The sequence below is a fragment of the Pezoporus flaviventris genome, unplaced genomic scaffold, assembly GCF_033815535.1.
Source record: "Pezoporus flaviventris isolate CSIRO_AGI_PZ_B2104156 unplaced genomic scaffold, CSIRO_AGI_Pfla_v1 ptg000005l, whole genome shotgun sequence".
NCBI classification, from domain to species: Eukaryota; Metazoa; Chordata; class Aves; order Psittaciformes; family Psittacidae; genus Pezoporus; species Pezoporus flaviventris.
In genome coordinates, this window is record NW_026892553.1 from 6021205 (window position 1) to 6043588 (window position 22384).

General features: G+C 46.9%; 1 protein-coding gene and 1 long non-coding RNA gene across 3 annotated transcripts in view; one reads left to right on the forward strand and one right to left on the reverse strand.

The window, feature by feature from the left end:
• Positions 1–1447, forward strand: part of LOC133265389 (uncharacterized) — a 130721-nt gene extending 129274 nt beyond the window's left edge. The window contains exon 3 of the long non-coding RNA XR_009741946.1: positions 1044–1447. This is a non-coding gene — a long non-coding RNA (uncharacterized LOC133265389). The remainder of the gene's footprint in view (positions 1–1043) is intronic.
• The window catches only part of LOC133265375 (vascular endothelial growth factor receptor kdr-like), a 124572-nt gene that overhangs the window by 84472 nt on the left and 17716 nt on the right, over positions 1–22384 (reverse strand). For both annotated transcript variants that reach the window (XM_061445834.1, XM_061445837.1), the window contains exons 2-3: positions 6062–6158; positions 2039–2250 (exon numbers count right to left, since the gene is read on the reverse strand). In XM_061445834.1, the coding sequence (XP_061301818.1) occupies positions 2039–2250; positions 6062–6158 (309 nt within the window). The remainder of the gene's footprint in view (positions 1–2038; positions 2251–6061; positions 6159–22384) is intronic.

Here is a 22384-nt window from a genome sequence, read left to right on the forward strand (position 1 = left end):
TGGCACAGGTTGCCCAGAGAGGTGATGGATGCACCATCCCTGGAGGCCAGGCTGGATGTGGTTCTGAGCAAGCTGATCTAGTTGACGATGTCTCTGCTCATTGCAGGGGGTTGGAACTGGGTGAGCTTTAAGGTCTCTTCCAACCCAAACTGTTCTATGATTCTATGATTGATTCTATGAATCTGTGAGTAAGAGCTTTTGGAGCAGGGAGGGCATATGACACAATGAACTTGCATCTGAGTAAGGCCAGTCTTGAAGGGTGATTGAGAGACAAGAGCCATGCAGTGCTGTTTTCCAGGGGCACCTTGGCACTGCAGACTCAAGCCAGAGGACATCCTGCCATTTCTTTCAGCTTAGCCCTGTTCCAAATGCATCCCTGACAAGTGTTTCATAACGTGAGATGTTTTCTTAGACAAAATCCTCAGGCAGTCCCAAAAGATCCATAACAGTTCCTGCACGTGCTCCTGCCTTAGAGTGATGAAGGCCTGGGTAGGCAGCCAGGGCATGAATCAGGAGAGAGAACGGAGTTTTCAATGCACTGTTTCCTGCAGCATAGGCACTGGGCTGTGTTAACAATATGAGATGTAGGGCATCTGAGCAGTGTGTAATGAGAAAAGGAAACAGCTCAGCACAAGAACTGGAGTGGATGAAGCAACCAGGGCTTAGAGTAACAAGAGAAAATCAGGAAAAGGAAATAAAAAGGGATTTAAGGAAGAAATGACTGCAGGAACTACCAAGTAGCACCAGAAAGGTACTTTCCGATAAGAGGAAGACTCGCTGGGAAAGCAGGATGAGGGTGGAAAGGGGTGGTTTTCAGCAGACAAAAAGAGACAGGAAAATATCACCCCCATGAAACAGGGGTGCTCACCCAGTTTAACTGTGTGGGCCGGTCACAGGCCCCTGGGGATAGAAGTCACACCTTGAGAGGGTGTCACCATCATTACCAGTATCATGGCGCTATCAGAGCTGCCCAGCAGGTACGTGTTTTCTGTAAGTGTAAGTTTGCTGAGCTATTGAAATCATATCAAGCTCTGCCTCTCTAGCATTTGTTTTAGGAAGAGGAATCAAAGAATCACATTTACTAGAAAAATGAAGTCATTCTGTTTCATGAGTATCTGTGGGCAACTGACTACTGAGCCTGCTCAGCACCAATGTCATCCCCTATTCACGACACTAGGAGTCAGCTCCTTTATCTGACTACTCAACAATTTCAGCTTGGAAGATCCAAGATGATTCAGTGGCTTAGTAATGCGTTTGTCAAGTGGAACTGAAAAAAAATACCAGCATTTTGGGGCAATATTCTTCTAACAAGAATCTGTATTACTGAAATGGCTGTTCAATATGATACAGTCACCTAACCACAGAGGACCACCCTCCTCTGATGCTTCTGCTTCCATTTGGTATTTGATCTGAACTCAGTGATTCTGACACATGGGGCAGAGGTAGCTCAAAGAGAACAAAAATGAGCAATGGGCCATTTTGTACAATAAAATATGTCTAATGCAGTCATCCAGCCTTGGTAAGTGTGTCTCACAGAGGGACAAAGCTGCATACAAATGTATAGGAGAGAGGAATTACAAAGAATGTTGTTGGGGAGTTTCATGCCTGGAGAGGAATGGAAAGAGAGAGGACTTGGGTATTCCGGATGAATCTTAGGAAAAGCACTGAGATAACAAAACCCTTTAGGATAAAAGAATTTAGTCATAAAAGGAAAAGAAAAGGACAAGAGGTTTAAAGAAATCAGTGTATCCGTTATCTGGAACACAAAATGAGATGGGACAATCTAGTTTTGAAATCCTGGAATTGAATGAGATAGGTAATTTCTGCTTCTCACATCTGTGTCCCTGTGAATCCAGCTGGCATGAAAATCCAAATATATGCAGCCTCTTCAGCATGTCAAAGCCAGTGCTGGGCCAGTGGGAGGTGGGATTTGTGGAAGCACCTGGACTGGGTTGTTGTTCTGCCTAGCACAGCTCCCACCCTGAGCACAGCTTGTATAGGCAAAGAGCTGTAGCAAAACCCAGAGTGAAGTTCTTACCTTTCACAAACACATAAATCCTGGCCATGAGATCCTCATCCGTGGGGGAGTCATCGTGGATGCAGGTGAAGTACCCGGTGTCGTTGGCTGTGACTCTCCTCATCACAAGCATGCTGCAGCTTTGCCTCGTGCTGTTGCGGCAACTGCTTATGTGCACCCGAGGGTCTTCCTTCTGGTCCCCCCTCAACAGCCAGCTTACGGAAGGTGCTCCCCTGTAACACAACACACCAGGATTAAAGGTGGAGTCATGACTTCAGATAGAACTTAGGCATCCTTCTGGCCCTTATCGGGGTTCCCATTGTTCCTACTCTCGCCATTTGCTGATGAATGATGGAGGTTGCTGGGTGTTTGCATTTCTGCCCATCAGAAATGAAGGTGGATCACCCCTCCTTCTTCCCCAGAGCAAGGGAGATTCCTGAAGTAGTCTGTGGGAACCGCAGCAAGCTCGGTTCTGGAGGAAAACTTCATTTTCAGGCTTCCTGAGCATGAGTTTGTTTTTACAGCACTGTATTTTAGCCACTTCAAACATTAGAAAGCTCCAGATGAAATTATATGTTTCTTCCAAGCTGAGGACTTTGCATATTTTAAGAGCTAAATTAACTTATATTTTCTTATTCTGAGGCTGCCTGGGGAGAGGAGGACATTTATGTAACTTCCCATCACCTTTCCTGCTTAATCAGCAGTGTCTCAGTGTCGATTTCTGTGAAGGAGCTGGAACTAATCACGTTACAGATCTTGGAATATCTGCTCGAGACACATTTTTTTCCCCAATTTACCTTGTCACAGCAGTCAGAACATCAAGCAGGGCAGCTGAGGCATCACCTCACCTACCCGGGCCCCCCTTGTCTTATCTGTGACCGCAGTGAATGTCAAATGCAGTTGTGCGTAGTTCACCAACAAAAAGCAAGGTCTTTTTATAACCCATTGCAGGACTTTGAGAGAGCTTTCAACTGGTCAAAGTTGGCTTGGTAACAGGCCCTGGTTGCACTAGAAACATGAGGTCACACACACCATGGCCGTAGGAGCTCTCAGAGCTCTCTTCTGCTTGGGCTGCACTTGAGGGCTCTGGTGGTGTACTGGTACGTGTGTGGGAGGTGAAGGTGATGGTTTTTGGTGCCAGACTGGGTGATGGTGGTCAGTGTGGAAACTGGTGTGGTGTGGGGGTAATTGTCCATGGATTTGTCTGGGGAAGAAGTTAGCATTAGGAGGCAGTTGTGTCTGTGATAGCAGAGGTGGGCAGCGACTTGACTCACCCCTTCTCACTCAGTGAATTCCCTTCGACCCTATGGCGTTTGCTGAGCTGAGGAAGGACTAAGAACCTCTGGATTTCTCCAGCTGAGTGTGGCCGGGGAGAGATCCGGTCTAGATGCACGGACCAGACACATCTAACAAGCAAACTGTGTGAAGTTTCCAGTTAGCTGAGAACTAACTGCTCTTCCTGTGCCAGTGGCTTTGTCGTGGTGCAGTAGGTGCAATAAGGGAGGGTGTTTGCCAGCAAATTCAGTGACACTTAAACAAACATCCTCTTGGCTCCTGTTTCTGCCCATCCTTTTGTCGCCTTCCTGAAGATGATGTGGACACAGGCCTGAACTCTTGAGGCTGTTCCCAGCACAGAGCTGAACAAGAGCACTGGGAAAAGTGTGAATATCCTCTGTGGTGAAGAGCCTCACCCTCCTTTTTGGATGCACTGTTGACTTGGACAACCCCACCTCATCCGTCACAGCAGCTTCCTGTCCTTCAGAGCACTGAATGATTCCTAGATGCAGAGGTTCCTCCCCGCTGTTCTTTCCTTACCTTACTGACGTCATTAGTGATGTAGTGGCCAGCTCGGTCAAGAAATGGGACTTCAGGCCCAGAATATGGAACAATTCAGGCAGTCAACTCCCAGCGTGTCATCGTGTCCCTGCCCCTTTGCCGTCATCCAGTCTGGTGTCCATCAGGGCTGGAAACCTGCACCAGTGGCTCGGAGGAGCAGGGCAGGGATTTCACACACTTGCGCTTCCTTACATGTGCCTACTTTTTCCTCCCCTATTTTATCCTGGTGGAAGATGAAGGCTTTGGCTCTTGCTTTGGGATTTTCACAAGGCTGGCAAAAGGAAGTTGCAGCAGTAGCTTTGGCCAGGCTGACAAAAATCAGGAAATCCAGGCCAAGAACCTCGAATGAATGGAGTTTAAGGGAGAAGGGATGTTCACACAGAGTAACCATAGTGTCACCTGCTTGGCCTCCTGTCTCCTGCTGTCCTCCACACAGCCCTAATGCTCCCTGAAGTATGAAGGGCTCCAGAGCAACCTTCAGGCCAGTCCAGAGTCCATCTGTGAGTATGCCAGAGGAGGCAGGATGACAGACACCCACAGAAGACCTGGAACAGGGAATCTTGCACCCCAAGTGCAGAAATCACACTTCTCTCTTCTATTCCCAGCTCTTGCATGACCTGTGTCAAGGAAGTGAGGTGCTCCAGGCCTCTGCCAGTCTGCTTTTCTGCTTCTCAGACCCATCATGTGGATTTATGGCTTTGCATCCATAAAGCAGTTTGGGACTGAATGCTAATAATGTCTTCACCTATTTATTCATCTGGTGGTATGAGAAAAACAGGATGTTCCTAGAGATTAAAAAGGCTGAATGGAGTTCAGTTCTCTGATGGAGAACTGCTGAAAAGTATTGATGGAATTGGCCTGGAGCACTACACCGAGCTCGTGCCCACGTAACGTGTTTTATGAAGTGCTGCATCTAGATTTTAAAGGACTGTTTAAACTTTATTGCCATCACGCTTGCTGCTTGCCAAGCTAAAATTACCACTGTCAGGTTGTTCTGACCTCAGAAGCCACGCGGCTAGCTGGAGGTACTGGGGGAAACCTGCCTTGTGTTCCAGAAGACATCACAGATTTATACAGAGTGAGTCGATTTACTTTGCATCATAACAATGAATTAAATAGACAGGACAAAAATCAGAAGGGACGTATGTGTTAGTGTAAGGATTTACCTTCCTGCTGCTTTTTCATACTGTTTTCAGTAACTCCTATTGCAAGAAACCATCCATGTAGTGGCTACGGTCAAGGGGACTTTGCAAGAAGGTGTAAAATAATGTGCATGCGTGACAGAAGCTGTGGTAGTTTGTATTACCTTAAGCCTTCCCTCCTACAGCATGCTTGGAAGGAATTAAAGCCCCAGCTCTCACAGTGGTTTAGCAGATCGGTCACACTTAAACCAAGTGACACCTACACACACCCCAGTCAGAGACCTCTCTGTGACCAAGCAAGTTAATGTATGTTCTGACACAGCAGAAAGTGCTCTGACTCTGTATTTGCCAGTTAGCTGTGTCCAAACCCATATCCCCCATTTCCAGAGGATCATCTCCCTGTAAATGCACGTCATTACCACAGTTTTACTTGTTTCTTTGTTGTTTTTACACATGGTGCCAAGAACTGAGGAGTTGCCATCATTTACAATATCAGCAGTCTGGTTTTTACTAGTCTTCGTTATCTTTGATTTAAGGAACATGATCTGTTTAAACAGGTCAGGGCTTTTGAATGTACCCATACTAACTGCTGTTTATTTAACTGTCATAAGCTAGATGGTATTTGAGGTTAGGAAGTTTAAGCTCATTTATACATGTAAAGAGGTAGTGACATGCCCTGGTGACCTTGTTTGTCGTTTACTTATGGACAGGGAGTGAAGGAGAGATTTGAGCTGCAGAGTGGCTGAATCTGAACCTATTTTCAGATGAGGATTTCCCAGCCATGTCCTTAACCATGGTACATCCCCCTTCCATAAGCTTTCCCATGTGCTGATTGAGGATGTTGCTTGGGCCCCTTTTACAACATGAAGAATTAGGCCAAGCCAGATGCTGACCTGGGACTTTCCTCCCTGCTCTATTACAGCCCATCAAATATTCCTTATGGAGAAATGCATGAACAGCACTGGTCCCCAGCTGGCTATGCAGCATCCATCCTACCCAAAAGCTGTCCTGTGCTGAGGTAATCAGTGCAACAAAGGAAGTCCAGCATCACTGGCGCAATCCTTACCTGCATTTTATCTTTAGGGTGTCTCCCGGTAGGATGACAATGTGGTCTTTGGCAATGCTTAGCGTTGGTTTCTCAAAAGATTCTTCCTCAGCCAGACCTGACCCAAATGGAGAGGAAACCATCATTAGACAGAGCAATAGAACAGGCACAATACAGCGCAGGCAGCTTTCTGTTTTGGAAGTAGTTCCTAATTCAGGGACCCAAGCAGTGATTGGTTTATACTAATGCAATTCAGTTGAGTGTGGAGTTAGTGTGAGATCCCCTTGGCTTGTTTGTAGTTTCCTTTATTTATCTGTTTTCTAACACTGAGCACCTGCATTTTTGCCAATAGTCTTTCTCTCACTTTATTTAGACGGCTTTCTGAGTTATTGCAGGTAGAGGAGTTATTACTGTCAGTTATAACTGAGTTATTGCAGATAGAGGAGAACAGATTGCTTTCAAAAGGATTTTACCCCCATAGAAGGATGGAAGGAGCCAGGTCTTTGGGAAATCATTTGATGGGAGAGCTCATACGTTATGTTTTAATCAGTAAGAGTAGGGAAGAGAAAATAATTCTGGGGAGCAGCTCTGACTCACAACTGTGCAGCATCTGCTGTATGAAAAGTGAATCAAACTCCTGCTCTTTTCCAAAGCACCATCCACAAGCACTGCATGTGAACTAAACAGGGAGCTGCTGGCTTTGAGGGCAGCATGGCCCTCAAACATGGGGGTACAAGGGACATCTGCACATCTGGGTCTGGGACCACATCATCACTGCTGGTGTGACAAGGTTTGTCAGGCCTCTGATGACAGCAGTCTTTAATGACAGTAGTGATAAAGGTCTCTCTCATCATTATCTCCCGGCCCAAGAAATGTCTTCTGAATGTGAAGCTGTCCTCACACATATCTGAGTGTACATCACGATGATAGAATTGTCAGAAAGTGAAACTGAGAAGAAACAGAAATGAAGTTGGCCAGACTTGATTCCTTGTCCAAATTCAAAGTAACATAATCAAGGGAAGGAGAAAACAGACTTAGATAAGTATCTCAATTTCCAAAGCTCTGGCATTAAAGCTGTGTGTTTTCTTTCCCTTCCTGCTTTTCAAATCTCTATCTTCTCCTTTGCCTTGAGCTTGATAAGCCAGAAATCTTTAGCTGGGCTTATAACAACAGAGGCATTATTATCAGCAGAAAAGTGAAGGTAACATATCTACCAAAAAAGAGAAACATTAGGGTTTAACTTTTCAACTGGATGAAACAGTGATTTTCTTGCCTCCCACCTCCCAGCTCTCATCTCTTTTTTGCTGAATTCAAGTAAAATGCTCTTAGCCTGGCATATTCCCTCAGCGTGGAGAGTGAATCACTCCCACTTGGAGAGCCTGGCTTCTCCCATGTGCCATTCAGATTCCCATCAGTAACTCAGCGGAGGCCAGCTAATCTCACAGCACCACAGAATCCTTCCCTCAGGGGCTCCTGCCCAGACAGCACGGTGATGGGCTCCCCTGGAAGGCATCCTGACCCTTCCTGTAGACCTCTAGCTGAGACTTTAACCTAGTCCTGGCCATTGCCCCAGCACCAGAGACACCCCCTCCAGTTTTGCATGGCTGTAACTCCAAAGTCCCTCGCAGAGTAAGAAGTTGGACTCTGGACAACATAAACCCCTCCAGGGGATGTGTGTGACATTATTTAGCATGGCCCTATCTAGAACTGTTATTACATGTAGTGCTGTGGAAGCAAAACAGCCAGTGGGTTCCAGCCCTGCAGTCCCCCTCTCTTCTAAGATGTACCATTACTCCTAAACACGTTCAGGGTGACATGCAGGCTGCAGCACCACATATAGCAAAGAATCAATAGGAAAAGCCCCAGATTCCACAGGAGGAGACACTATAAGGCAGGTACTCCGGGTCCCCTCCTGTTTCTAGAAACAACCATTCTCACTGCGCATAGGCTGAGCTCTGGCTCTTGTCATTTCATGGTGCTGAGGGATTTCAGTCTGTTAAGCTCATGTGCTTTGCAAGGACTATCCAAAACCTGGCTTTGTCTGTGTTTGCCGAGTGCCATTTGCTGGCTGAGGCATGTTTGGGTCCTGGGTGGCTCTCCCAGGACATAGCCACCACCATGCTCTGCTCTGGGATGGTCACGCTGTAGCTTCAGCCAGGTACCTCTTCGACTTAGAAAATCCTGGGGTTTGAAATAATCCTTTCTTTCTTTCCTCTTGTGCCTGCAGTTGTTCTTAGGGCTCAGGGCGGGCTTAGTTGGTGTCTCGAGCTGGCCTTTGCACAGGCCTCAATGTCACCTCTCCTGTGCAAGTGTGGTGCTGTTGGTGGGGTCTGGAGTGCAGGGTTAGGGAGCTGGCACCAGACCTGAGCTGCTGTTGGAACCAGAAAGCAAATGCAGTCCTTGGGGTTTGTAATATTTGAGACTGTTTTTGCTGAAAGGAAAGGTATTTTTCAATTATTCTGTTTATCCTTCTGAGCTGCTTCTTTCCCAAAGTTTATTTTGGCTTTGGGAGCTGAAGAAAAGAATAAGCAAAGTGTAATTTCAGTGCTTTCCTAGCCCATGGAGGACAGGAGGAGAAATGCCTCTGCCACACACACGTTTGGTGGCTGCTGCCAGGTGACAGAGGGTTTATATAAACACAGCCTGTGCCCCTTCTGGAGTAGCAGGGCTGGAAAAATCAGGTTTGAGGGCAAAACTGGGAGAGCAGTGAGGGAAAAGGTTGGGCTGGGCTGCATCAGGACACCTCAGTGCCAGGACTGGCAGGATGATGCCTCATGTTTTTGACCTTCCCTGGTCCCTTTAGAGCTAGACTTCATTTTGGGGGGGCAAAGCACAGGACATCTTTGCCCTGGGGCATGTTGGATGTGAGGAAATGGATCTACTCCACTTTCATATTTGGTTTATATATTTAAGGAGCTCATGGCTTTTGGAAGGCATTAGGATGCTGCACACAGCTTCCTGCAGGGAGGGCAGGCATGCTGTACCATGCCTGGTGGTGCACACCCTTGCTGTAGCTAACGTGCTTTGGTTGCACATCTCCAATTACAATGTCCAGGCCTAAACTAACATTCTCCTTTTCTCTGCTAAATAATTCTGGGCCTGCTTTACAGCTACAGGGGTCATAAAATTAAAACCAAATACTCGTGCCAGCCTTGTCATTACCATAGCAAAGCCCTACAGGGGGAACAGACAGCTTCCATGTGTGAAGGCCCAGGAAACAGCTCTGGTCCCATGGCTGTCCCTGCCATTTTTCTGTGAAGCTAACACTGCTGCCTGGTTGGGGTGAGGAACCAGAATCTTTCCTTAGATCACCAACTGGTTTGTGTTGGAGGGACCTTAAAGCTATCTGGTTCCAACCCCCTGCCACGGGCAGGGACACCCTCCACTAGAGCAGGTTGCTCCAAGCCCCGTCCAACCTGGCCTTGAACACTGCCGGGAATGGGGCAGCCACAGCTTCTCTGGGCAACTTCTGTAATGGTTCAAGCTAAGTTGCCTCCTGCAGAGCTTCAAATAGCTCTTAACACAGCATCCCCTCTGTAAACCAAGGGAGAAAGCCGGGCTTCTCTGGGAAGCGACATGGAGCACCTGATGTGAGGTTCCTGCCCTCACTTCTTGCCAACACAAGTTGACTACAGCAAGAATTAAGAGCATCACTAGGCTAAAGACAGCGCCTAGAAAGAGCCCCAAATCAGGACAGACCTTCTGTCCAGAGCCTCTCTGCACTGTTTCTTTTGCTGAGAGTTTGTTTTTACCTTCAGTTTGGACTTTAACATTCTGCTGTTGGCAGTGAAAACCCCAAACACAGTACAACCACACAAATCCTTGGGAGCAAGATGTGAAAGGCTGATACATTGTCCAGGGAAGAAAAGCATATTGAAAACTGCTTTTCCTGGGATAATCTGATGTAGCAGCACAGCCAACATTGAACATGGGAGGGTCCCCAGGCAGAGGGTAATGTGTGACCTCCCTCACCTCTCTGTCAGATGATTTCTAACTCTATCTCACTTGGCTGAGGGAGATCCCTCCCACACTAAGCGAATGCCTGTTTGTTCATGCTGGGACCATCAGTGCACACAGATAAAAACTGTTTTTAATCTCTGTTCCTTATTGTAGCAGTCTTCCTTCAAGCATCCTCCAGGCACTGTAACTACCCAGTGGCTATCCCCAAGGGAGCACTTACAGATGCGTGTGAGATTGAAGGTGTTGTGCATAGCAACAGCTAACATCAGTAGGGTATCTGTCTGAGTAAGGGATCCACATACCCCTTTTGGGCAGTGCAGTGCATGGAGGACGGGAAAGCTGAAGGAACAGTATCAAAGAGCACCTGACCTCTGCATCAGATGGCAAAGAAATAATTGCAAGGCAAACCAGAGACGACTGTGTTGACAGCTGAATGAAGCAGGTTAGACTAACTCTGCAGGGACCTGGGCTCACAAATACCTGTTTGCACATGGTTGAACTCCAGGGACTATACATGTGTGTTAAGTTACTCTTCTGCATAGATCTGGGCCCTAGGATACATCAGGTCCCATTAGAAAGGACTGGAAGGCAGAGTCTGAGAGGTGATTTTAGCAGGAGGGAAGAGGCACATGCCACAACATTTAAAACTGGTTTGTGCATTGCTGGCAGTGCACTGGGGACACTTCTGTGAGCCACCTAGAAACAAGCAGGAATCCCCAGAGTGGTCCTGCAATGGAAATGGTCTGTGTGGGCACAGAACGAGCAACATGTAGGCCAGAGGCAGAGCTTCCATCCCTACAGAAGCTGCAGAAGTTCATCCAACATTCAATGAGCAATCACAATCTCATCCAGAGAGATGGCTAAGATTCTTTCAGACTATTCAAGTGCTTGTGTTAACCCAGGAGTATCTGCTGGCAGAGCAACAGGCTTCATGTTTTCCCTGGTTTTCCAAGCCAGAGAAACCAGCATTTGTTTAGCTGACTCATGGGAAAGGGGAGCAGTTCACAGCCCTGCTTCTCCTCTGCCTGCCACAAATAGGAGCTTGTGTAGCTCAGCCAGAGACAGTAGTTTGGGTGTAAATGATCCCAGTGACAACCAAAAATTAAATCATTAGTCTCCAGGGGAGGAGACATCAACACAGCGCAGCAAAACCAACTGCTCAGTAGAGCAAGTGTTTAAAGATAAGAAAAGACATTGGCCCTGCTCTTGGGATTTATTCGCACAAAGCTTTTCCTCACCCATAGAGTGCATTAGCACTTCCTGATGAAATGGCACCGGCTCGCTCTGGTTTCCTCCTGGAATCAGCAGAAACCCTTCAGCAAGGCCACCTCAGCCCTTACAACCCCCTTGGTCAACCAACAGGAGCTGTTCTCAGGTGTTTCTATGATCAAACCCCAACCCTTGGAGCTCCACTACACCTGGCCAAAGGCAACTCCCTGCACCTCCCCTGCCCTGTGCTTTCCCGGCTGTCCATGATACGGATCACTGGATCAGTTGCAGATTTATGGAAAGAGGTCACAGAAAGCCACTCGAGGTCAAAGCTGTTTGGTCTTTGGCAGCAGCAGCTCATTAATCAGAGCCATTGTTTTCCCTCTGACACTGCAGAGTGTAGAGCCCTAAGGAATGACAGAGATATCACCACCCTGTGCTTATGCTGAGTTATGGAGTGAGGGGACACGTCCTTGCTTTGTAACTGGATGACAAGTTGAGAACTTGGATCTACAGCCATAAAATAAACATGAAATCTGGGAAAGGAGGTGGCAACATCTGCAATCATCTGCCATGCACTCAAGCAGAGTTGCAAGTATTTAGGAAATGCAGTAATCTCATGACGATGGAAAAAAAAAGGCTGGGAATGTTGTTATTTCTTGATCCAAATTATGGCAATTCCTCTGGGAAAGGAAAGACCTGGCACATCTCCATGCTTAGCAAACATGCAGACCCAGTGGGAACGAGATGCACACACAGAGAGACCACGCTCTGTGCTAAGGACTTCATGGGGAAAACCAAAACATGTGAGGTATGAAACTCTCTTTGCCTCTCCCCAACGCGGTCTCCTGAGGGATGCTTTAGGGTTGCAGATGCGTTTTCAATGATTCCCAGACAGGATTACTTCATAGGCGCTCCAGACATAGCTTTCATTCTTCTTGACTTGACCATCCTGAGGAGAAGGCACATTCCTCAGTCAAGGCACCAAGTGAGAGCAGGAACAGGGGCACGCATGGGTCATAGGATGAGGCACCATGGGGAGCAGCCCCTCTGCAAGCCTGATGCACCTCTATGCTGGTGGCCTTGGCCCTATGGCTCACCCACCACAGCACGTTCATCCTGCCCTTCACCGCCTCCCAGAGGGCTCTAAGGGCTGGAGCAGCTCTGCTCTGGAGCCAGGCTGGTTCAGCCTGGAGAAGAGAAGGATCCTTAAGGGGAGACCTTAGAGCAGTTCCAGTGCCTGAAGGGGCTACAGGAAACCTGGAGAGAGGCTTTGGACAAGGGCCTGTAGGGACAGGACAAGGGGAATGGCTTTAACCTGCCAGAAGGGAGACTGAGATGAGCTCTTAGGCAGAAGCTCTTCCCTGTGAGGGTGCTGAGGCACTGGCACAGGGTGCCCAGAGAAGCTGTGGCTGCCCCATCCCTGGCAGTGTTCAAGGCCAGGTTGGACACAGGGGCTTGGAGCAAGCTGCTCTAGTGGAAGGTGTCCCTGCCTGTGGCAGGGGATTGGAACTGGATGAGCTTTAAGGTCCCTTCCAATCCAAACCAGTCTGGAATTCTGTATAGCTTATGATTCTGTGACTCAACAAAGAAGCACTAACTGCTACTCAGTCTTCAGACATAATATAGCATTTATCTGGAAGTGAACCTATAGCATTTATCTGGAAGTGAACCTAGACAAGGTTTCTCCCCTTTCTCCAGAGCACTGGGTAGGAAAATGGGATAGTAAAAGGCTGTGTACATCTGCCTCCAGTAGGTTCTTTTCATGCATCCCTGTGTCCCTCTGTCAACTCAGAACTGTCCCCACAGGTGAGCTCCTGGGAGCCTGTCTGTGTACTGATGGATAGATAGCTGGATATCAGTTGCTCATAGCTACAGACAGTAGACCCATGGATCAAGTTATGATTCCAGCCTGTCCAACCCTGCATTCAGCTCCCTTTAATCTAATCAGAATTGCTCTGTGCAAGATGGTTTGTACACAGTGAGTAGTAACTCTGAAAGTTTGGGATGCTAAGGAAGGAGTGCTTTAAAACTCTTAACCAAATGACTGCATTATTTTGAGTAGCTATCACCAAAGTAGCTCATTCATCATGGGTGACATGTAAGGCTGCAAAGTCAACAGCAGTAATTCACAGGCTTCATGTGTGTCACGGCGCAGCACCAATCTCTGTGTTCACTCACACATCAATGGGATCACATTTGGCACCTCTCTCTCTTTCTCTCAAACTGATTTGTTTTGTACAGCTGCAAATAATGAAAGCAATTGTTGTGCTGACTCTATTCCAAGACCCATTCCCAGCCTGCTCTTGTGCACAGAATGGATCTGTCACTACTGAAGTCTCACTTGATAGGAGCCAGGACCACAAGTAATAATCTGTGGATGCACAAGGGATGTCTCTCTTGCTCCTACCCAGTTTTAACATTTTTACTGGACTTTGGACTTTTAACCTGGAATAAAGGGGCTGCCTGCACATAGTGTAAGAGTAAAACTCTTCAGCTGGATGTTTAGTTAAAGATAATGGACTTCTTTAAGTCAGACCAGTAGTAGAAAGGTTTTCAGTAGGTCTTCTCTGTACAATTTTATGCCTGTTTCATCTTTTCCTGTTGAAATGTCAGTAGCCCTCACAATTTTTTTTTCTGTGTGGATATAATAATGGTAATTTATTCTGTTTTATCTTTTTACTTGTTGATCACAACATTACTGAGCACTCCATGGCAGACTGTAAATACATCTGGTGGTTCTGTCCCATGGTGGCACTTCGCATGGAGGGCACCGAGGCACTACCAAAGCTGCACGCGGGTCGGTCCACTCGCAAGGCAGGAGGCAGGGAGGATGTCGTGCGGTTTGGTTTTCCATAGGCAAGAAGTTGCCTTTGGTTCAGTGTTGAGGCAATACTCATCCATGCATCCACTTAGAACTCATCCCGACTGCCAGTAGAGGTCAGACTTTAAGCTGGCAGAAAACAAGATAGAGGAGCGATTTCCCTTAGGTTTCCATAAAAGTTGCTGTCAGGAGCGGCCATCCATGGTGAAATGGAGTTTTTGCCAGGATTCATTAAAATAATGCTAGTTTCATACTTGTTGAAAGCCTGTTGTGGTATTGGGTTGTGCAGGCACCTGGAGCAGACTGTTAGAGTGTCATGGTTTAAACCCACTCAGGCAACTCGTTCACTCACTCCCCCCCTTCTTTCCCTCCCCCTACTTCTGGAGGGATGGAGAGGAGAATTGAAAAGAATGCAACTCCCACAGGTTGAGATAAGAACAGTTTAGTAACTAAGGTATAACACGAATCACTACTGCTACCACCAATAATAACAATGATAAAGGAAATAACAAGGGAAGAGAATATGACATCTCACCACCAGCCGACTGATAACTCAACCCCCCCAGCCCGACCAAGCTCTGACCGATACCTCCTCCCACCCCCACAGTCTCCCAGCCCTTCCAGGTAACTCCCAGCTACCTCCTGGGCATGACGTGCTGTGGTATGGAATACCTCTTTGGTCAGTTTGGGTCAGGTGTCCTGTCTCTGCTTCCTCCCGGCTTCCCCTCCTCCCTGGCACAGCATGAGACTCACAAAGTCCTTGGCCAAACCAAAACATCTCTATCAGCTCTGTTCCCGAGCTGAAAGTCAAAACACTGCACTGCACCAGCTACGAAGAAGGAGAAAAATGACTGCTACTGCTGAACCCAGGACATAGAGCCATAGAACTGATTTACCCCATCATCCATATAGTGTAATCATGAAACAACTATCAATAATAGTAATTCAGATCAGTCAGACCTGTTCCTGAACGGCAGCTTTGGTACCACGGGGCTTGGCAAGTAACACTCAAGTAAATGAAAAGAAAGAAATGAAAAGGAGAAGTTGGGAAACTCCGTTCCACTTGGGCATACCACACAAACGGAAGCCCTGGCAGCGTTATCCCCAAGTACAATCCCACTTTCCATGTAGACAGGTATTTACATAGCCGTTGGGGGTGATAACTTTGCGGTTCACCTCGCCTGGCTATTTCAGCTCTTAGCTAGAGCATGCATTAACACAGACAGTCTGTGTGTGACCTGAGGTGGTTTTAACAGGCGACACAGTATTTCAAAGCATTGAGTCAGTTAAATTATTGTACTGTGTGTCAGCTTACTCCTTTGACAATGAAATATGATGATAATGCACCCTAAGGAAAAGACTTTGGAAGAGTGTGAGATGGATACACTAGAGAGCCGTTAAAATGACCAGAGAAGAGTGAGAAGTTATGGAATGACTGGTTTAGCAAAGGTGTGGGTTGCAAGTTATTATTTTAGAGTATCATTTTCTCTGTGTTCTATGATATTCAGTCCATGATCAGTAGCCCAAACCTAAGGAAGAGAACAGTTAAGATACTAAATACATGCAACCAGATCTCAGTTTTCATAGAATCCCAGACTGGTTTGTGCTGGAAGGGACCTCAAAGCTCATCCAGTTCCAATCCCTGCTATGGGCAGGGACACCTTCCACTAGAGCAGGTTGCTCCAAGCCCCTGTGTCCAACCTGGCCTTGAACACTGCCAGGGATGGGGCAGCCACAGCTTCTCTGGGCACCCTGTGCCAGTGCCTCAGCACCCTCACAGGGAAGAGCTTCTGCCTAAGAGCTCATCTCAGTCCCCATTCTGTGAGTATTTAGCTTTGTATCAAAGCTACTTATATAGAAAATTTTGACTCAATATCATCGTGTTCTAACAGTTTTCTGCATCTCAAGCAAAATGTCAGCATGGTTTAAACCCCCTTCCCTTTTGCTTCTAATCTGGTTATTTGACACATTATTTTACATGAAGACCAAGAGCCCTTTTGATAGATGTGATGCTCCTCTCTTGCACAGCACACACTGTAATGGGTCTTTAGATGCTACAGTGATTTTGTAGATTGGAGTATTTAAGTGGAGAGGTTGGAATCATGGGAGATCTGATACCGAGGGCAACTGTTTATCTGCTTTTTCTGTTGCAACTGTTAGTCTAGGGATAGAAAAGAATATCTTCCCAAGGTTGAGTTAGAGCAGCCTGTGTCATTCATCTCCCAAAGGAAGCAATGATGCCAGCCCTATCTTTAGGAATATTTAAAATTAGATTTGATAATGTGTTAGGAGATGTCCTTCAGAAAACATTTGCTGGTGAACTATATGAAATAATCTCTTAGAGCTTCAGCTGCCACATTTAGGCAGTACTGGGGCCACGATGTTGGGCCTGACCTGGGGTACAAGTCTCTTCCCTTTCCAAACTTTGGTGCTACCTCAGCACTGCTGGGATTCAAAGGCACAGCGGGTGTTGTCAGCTTTGGACTCAGAAGTGTCCACAAACCAGACCTCAGAAGAGGACAACAACTGTTTTCTAGGAAATGCAAGAGCTGACGGAGGAATTTGGATGAGGTTGTGCTGGATGATAAGAGGGTGGTTTGCAAAACAACCTCTGAACATGCTCCACAGCTAAATCCTAGTGTAGCCATCAAACATGACTGCCCACTGCCCACCAAATACTTATGCATTAGCTGCTCAGAGAGACAGCATCTTGTCTCCAGCCACATGCCCCAAAGTTTCCTACTTGGAGCCTTGCCGGTGTGAATCCAGTAGTCAGCCCTGCTCCTGCGGGTGCTGCTGTGTCCTATAGGCAACATCGTACCGACTGGTGGAAACTGGGCAATTCCCCAGCCCTTTGCACTGTGGTGACTTCCTCCTCCCCATCTCACTCCTCATCCCCAGCCTTCTTTTCTAGTTCAAATATGAGCTTGCCTGGAAATACTTCTTTGTAAAGAACATCTGTGTCCTCCTGTGTGATGAATCACTGACCTGCAGAAGGAGCAGGCCAAGGGAAGGCCACGAGAGGGATGGAGAATGGGGAAGGTGGATGGTCAGAGTGAAGCAGAACAAAAGCTCACCCCTGTTAGCCTTGTTTTATCATTTTCCCTGAGCTATAAATCCAGAGGCAAATGAGCCAAAGCCTCCCAAGATCAACTCCATGGATGCTCCACACTAACCAGAGATGGATTTGATCATCAGAACGTGTCAGAAATGTGTAAGCTTAGTGTCAGTGAAATCTGCGTGGTGGGTAATTACTTTGTTTTCTCAGTTTCTTAACTTTACCCATTAAGAAGAAATGGGCTGAAACTGACTTTGGACTGGATGCCGGAATCTGGTTTCGATCAGCTCTGTGTTCCACTTCTGTCTGTGTGCCTGTCTCAGGAGGGTTTCCTCTTTTTTGTTTGTTTGTTTTGAAGGTTGCTATTTTGGGAGACAAGATAAAAGCTGTTTGCTGGGGTTGGGGAGGGAGAACCTAAGGATCCCCTTCAAACCCAGTCCCAGTTTCAGTTACATTTCTGCAGCCCCAGGCAATGTTATGTTATCTCTTGCCTGTAACCTCCCTGGGTAGTTTGTCCTAACTAGGTCTGGAAGCTGGTTTCCTCACTGGTTTGCATTAAGCTGGAAAGTACCAGTCGGACCCAGGGAACTGGCTGCAAATCACTTGTGAAATCCTTCTTAATGACAAACTCCATCAGGCCATGGAACAGGGCTTCAATCACTTCCTTACAGCCTCCACCGCACTGTTACCCTGACATGACCCCAACTTCTCCCCTGTTTGTTAGGCAGCTGTGACATAATGTTTTTGATGGCAGGGTTTGGAGGAATTCTGCTTGTGGCAAAGCAGGAATCTGCTTTGAGTTAGCACTGCACATATTTATCAAGTCTACATGGCTGCCCGTTGACACAAGTCCCTTCCTCTATCCCCCACAGGTTCCCACATCAGCTCACTTAACCTTCTGAGGATGGAGGAAAAGCATTTGCTGGTGTCTGGGCACAGCCTCCCACGAGCCCAGGGAAGGGGCAGCAGGTGGGTGATACCATAGGTGTGATTCCCAGGGCTGAGCTGGCTTCTTCAGAGCCAGATCCTGACTTTGGGGGTTACTTTGAGGGGCTCTGTGAGGGGTCAGACACCTAAAGGACTTAAGGGGAGACCTTAGAGCAGCTCCAGTGCTTAAAGGAGCTACAAGAAACCTGGAGAGGGGCTTTGGACAAGGGTCTGTAGGGACAGGTCAAGGGGAATGGCTTTAACCTGCCAGAGGGCAGACTGAGATGAGCTCTTGGGCAGAAGCTCTTCCCTGTGAGGGTGCTGAGGCGTTGGCACAGGGTGCCCAGGGAAGCTGTGGCTGCCCCATCCCTGGCAGTGTTCAAGGCCAGGTTGGACCCAGGGGCTTGGAGCAAGCTGCTCTAGTGGAAGGTGTCCCTGCCTTTTACTAGATCTTCTGTTGCAGCAGATTGTCTGGAAAAACGATGGCATGGGGTTGATGACTGCGCAGAGACATTGGAAACTGCAGATTTCCTCTGTAGTGTCCTGCTTTTAGAGGTGCTTTACTGCAGTCACTTCCAAGCAAAGAAAACACTGCTGGGTACCCAGGAGTGGACCCGGTTTGCATTAAAGCCACCTACGCCACTCAGCAAAAGCTGGGCAGGAAATTCTTCTCTCTTCATGTCTAAATATTTAAGACCTATTTATTTATTTTAATTCCTGTTGTGCATAGGGATAAAGCACAAATCCTTCAAAGGTTTTTCTTATTATGAAAAGCAGCACCAGAAAAAGACTCATCTAAAAATAGCCAGATATTTAGGGCAGCCCCCAGTAGTGGGAGACACAGATTCAGAGGCTTGATTCCACCGAGGAACGTGGTGTCTCCAGCATCCTACACATGCAGCTCAGTGACAAGGTCATGGCATTGTAGGGTTATGACCAGAAACACCATCCTGGCTGGATAACCTTTCCTGGAAAACTGCATCTAACCTGGCCACTTTCTATGCAGAGTTGTGCCACAGTGTCATCTTGTAATGAGAATGAGACTGTTCTGGTTCCACGGTTGGTTTCAAGCAGAGCAGAGCCCTGTTTGAAAAGCTCACTGCTGTTTTCTTTCCCTAAACAGCTCACCTCTTCAGCCCAAGAGTTTATTGCAGTTCCTATAGACAGCAAAACGTGCAGTTGCCCTTTGAACAGTAAGATTATTGTGCTGGATAGTTAACAAATCAGTAAATACAACTCGAAAGGTAATTACACAAGGAAAGCAGCTCCTGGGTTTGGAGCTCTCTCTCGACTCCCTCTTGTAACAGAAGCCCTGGTAAGAAATACAGAACCTGTATGAACATGACTAAGAGAAAAGAGAATCATGAAAGTTAAGTGAGTGCTGAATGAAAGCAAAGTGAAAACTTTACGTCACTAACAAAGAAAAATGTCTCCGTTTGGGTTCAGGAGGAGGAAAGTACTAAGGCAGGAGATGAAAGAATAATGCAAATCATACAGGCAATTAATGAGGTCCCTTCCCATCCTGACTCCACACATACAGCCTGGATCTGCTGCACTAAGATTTCAGGGAACTAATCCCAGTAATGAAATCCAGATCTGAGGCACTGCAGAATGAGCCAACAGCTTATCAAGGTACAGCAAGCATTTGCTGGCCTCCTCCTTGCTTCTTCCAGGGCTCTGCTCCCTCTGGTCGTGGTCAGTCAGTGTAGTTTTTAGTACAGCTTTTTGGTCTGGCAGATGTGAACTGTGTCACTGAGGGATTTCATCACATGCTGAAGAAAAGCAGCAGGTTCCTAGGGCCTCTTGCTGAGTATGGTGGTATTTGTGCATGGCCTGTATCAGGGGAAGAGGGGGAAGAAGCACCACTGCAGAGAAACAGATACATTGAAAGGGCAAGTATTGCACAGACAACTAAAGGTGGGGTTTATTTTTCTCTGAGTGTGCCATAAGGCTACACAGATGCCTGGATCTGCATGGCCAAGCCAAGATGAGACGAGCTACTAGTCCAGCCAGCCACATGGCAGACTTTGACTTGGAGAAGCATGCTTGTTTTCTAGCTGGAAAGGGAATCTGACCATTCTGTTGCACTCTTAAGCTATCGAAATGTTTATATCAATATAAAACAGGCTCTTGGGGAGAGTACAAAAACAAAGATGAATTTCCAGGCTCAGACCTCAGATGCCAAATTGTAAACCCTTGGCTAAAAGGTCTTAGGGTAGAAGGAACTGCAGAGCATTAACTGCATAGCAGTGGTTCATACAGGAGCCATAAGAATAAAGATAGTATTTAGGAAAATTGTGAGGCATTTCATTTGGGCTGCAGTGCAGGGTCATAGGATGTAAGCAGCTTTGGGAGGAAAAAAGAACATTGTTTGACAGTAACAAGAGCTGCATGTCGAGCACCAATCCTGCACCGCTTCTTCACAAGAGCTGATGAGTTGATAGGAACATTTCTCCAGTGGGAATAGTCCTCTGAGCCCGGGCTGACTCCACCTTTCAGTGCCAGATAGACATCATTGCACTGGGAAATGGCACCGTAATTCAGGAGCAGTTTCCACTGTGAGGAAACAAACTCTTATGTGCTCACATCGCTGCCGGAAGGAAGGACAGAGAATCAGTTTTGGTATTCAGATTGTATTGGAGCTATTTTGGAATTACAAGTCCCTAAACCAAGTGTTAGATGGGTTTGGCTTTTTAAAAACCCTTTTAAAGGGCTCTCTGTGTTCATTTTTCAGAGAGTTTTGTTTGTTTTGCTTTTGCCCATGAAAATAGAGTTTATCTTAGAATCACAGAATGGTTTGGGTTGGAGGGACCTTAAAGCTCATCCAGTTCCAACCCCCTGTCATGGGCAGGGACACCTTCCTCTAGAGCAGGTTGCTCCAAGCCCCATCCAACTTGGCCTTAAACCCTGCCAGGGATGGAGCAATCTTAAGAGGTTTGGTGTGATTGTGCCAGGATATCAAAAAAGCATGATGCAACAGTCTGTGATGGGGCCTAGAAAACATGATCCAAGTCATGCAAGTGGAGTGATACTCCCCTGATGTGTGACTGCCACATACCCCCATGTCCACAGGCAGAGGTGCAATCCCAGGGCCTCATTTCAGATCCTGTTCACTAACAGCTTTTCCCCTGATCTCTTCAGATACATGGGGCAGCAACATCGCCTGTGCAGCCTGGAATGGTGGTGAGTGAGCAGTGCTCAGCATGGCCTCTTTACTGATTGAGTCATTCTCTGTATGATTCATTGAGCTCAGACCAGCCACAGTTATTCCAGAGAGTTATTGTGTTGTTGCAGTGAACAAGGGAACTTTCTCTTTTCCCTGGTTCTCAATAAAATGGAGGATGTTAGGAAGGAGGCAAAGAGAAAGAAGGAAAAGTTGTCATTTTTCCTTTGAAGTCTTCAGTTCTGAGCTTGGTTAGAATCCTCCATGTGCCCTGCATGGACTTGGACCCTCCTGACACAATCTGTTAAGCCAGTGAGTTGCAGTAGGGACTGAATGCAACTATGACTTCAGTCTCTCACCCTTCCCATGTGTCTTATTCATTAGTGGAACAAGAACCTTCCCAGCAGATCCAAACTGACTCTTCCACTGGAAGCAGCAGTTCAACTTCTTGGACATTCCCACTTTGCATGAAGTTTCCAAGCTGGATTTTTCAATTTTATCATGTACTTCCCTATCCTCTCATTGTAGTTTAAAAGGGAAAACATATCTGTGGGTGTGTTGTTACATGGTAGAAGGATTATGGAGCTGTAACTCAGGTATCTAACAATAAAACAGAAGGCAGGAAGAAGGCTCATGTAGGACTCTTCCACCTGCAAGCTTCTGCAATATGCTAATTTATGTGTTCCACTGATGATTCCTTAAGTGAACATTTATTATCAAAGACCTGAATCCTGAGGATCTGGAGAATAGTAACATGCAAATCTTTCCCCTTCTCATCAAGCCCTGCTTTAACAGTAAGGTTTAGGATCTGCGGTCTCTGCTGACCCCCAGGACAGCCACAGGAAGAGGGAGGAAAGGAAATGGTTTTGTATTCAGATCCAAATATAAAGTGAGCTTGATGTTCTTTTCTCCCTCACCGAGGGAGTCACGTCCCTTCCCCCTGCAACTTCACCCAGCACTGCAAACGCAGTGCGCTTTGGTGAGTCCCCAGGGCAGAGCCCAGCAGAAGTAATCCAAGTACAAAGTTGGATGATTTTCTGTTTAAAATGGAAAAGGATAAAACCTGCAGCTTTAGCACTTTTTAAAAGACAAGACTGCTCACCCCAGTCCTGGGCAGAATTCAGCAAAGGAGAAAGGTGCTTTGCATTACGAAAAACCTCAGCTCTAATTCACAACACAGTGAGGCTCCTCCTGAAGCTCACA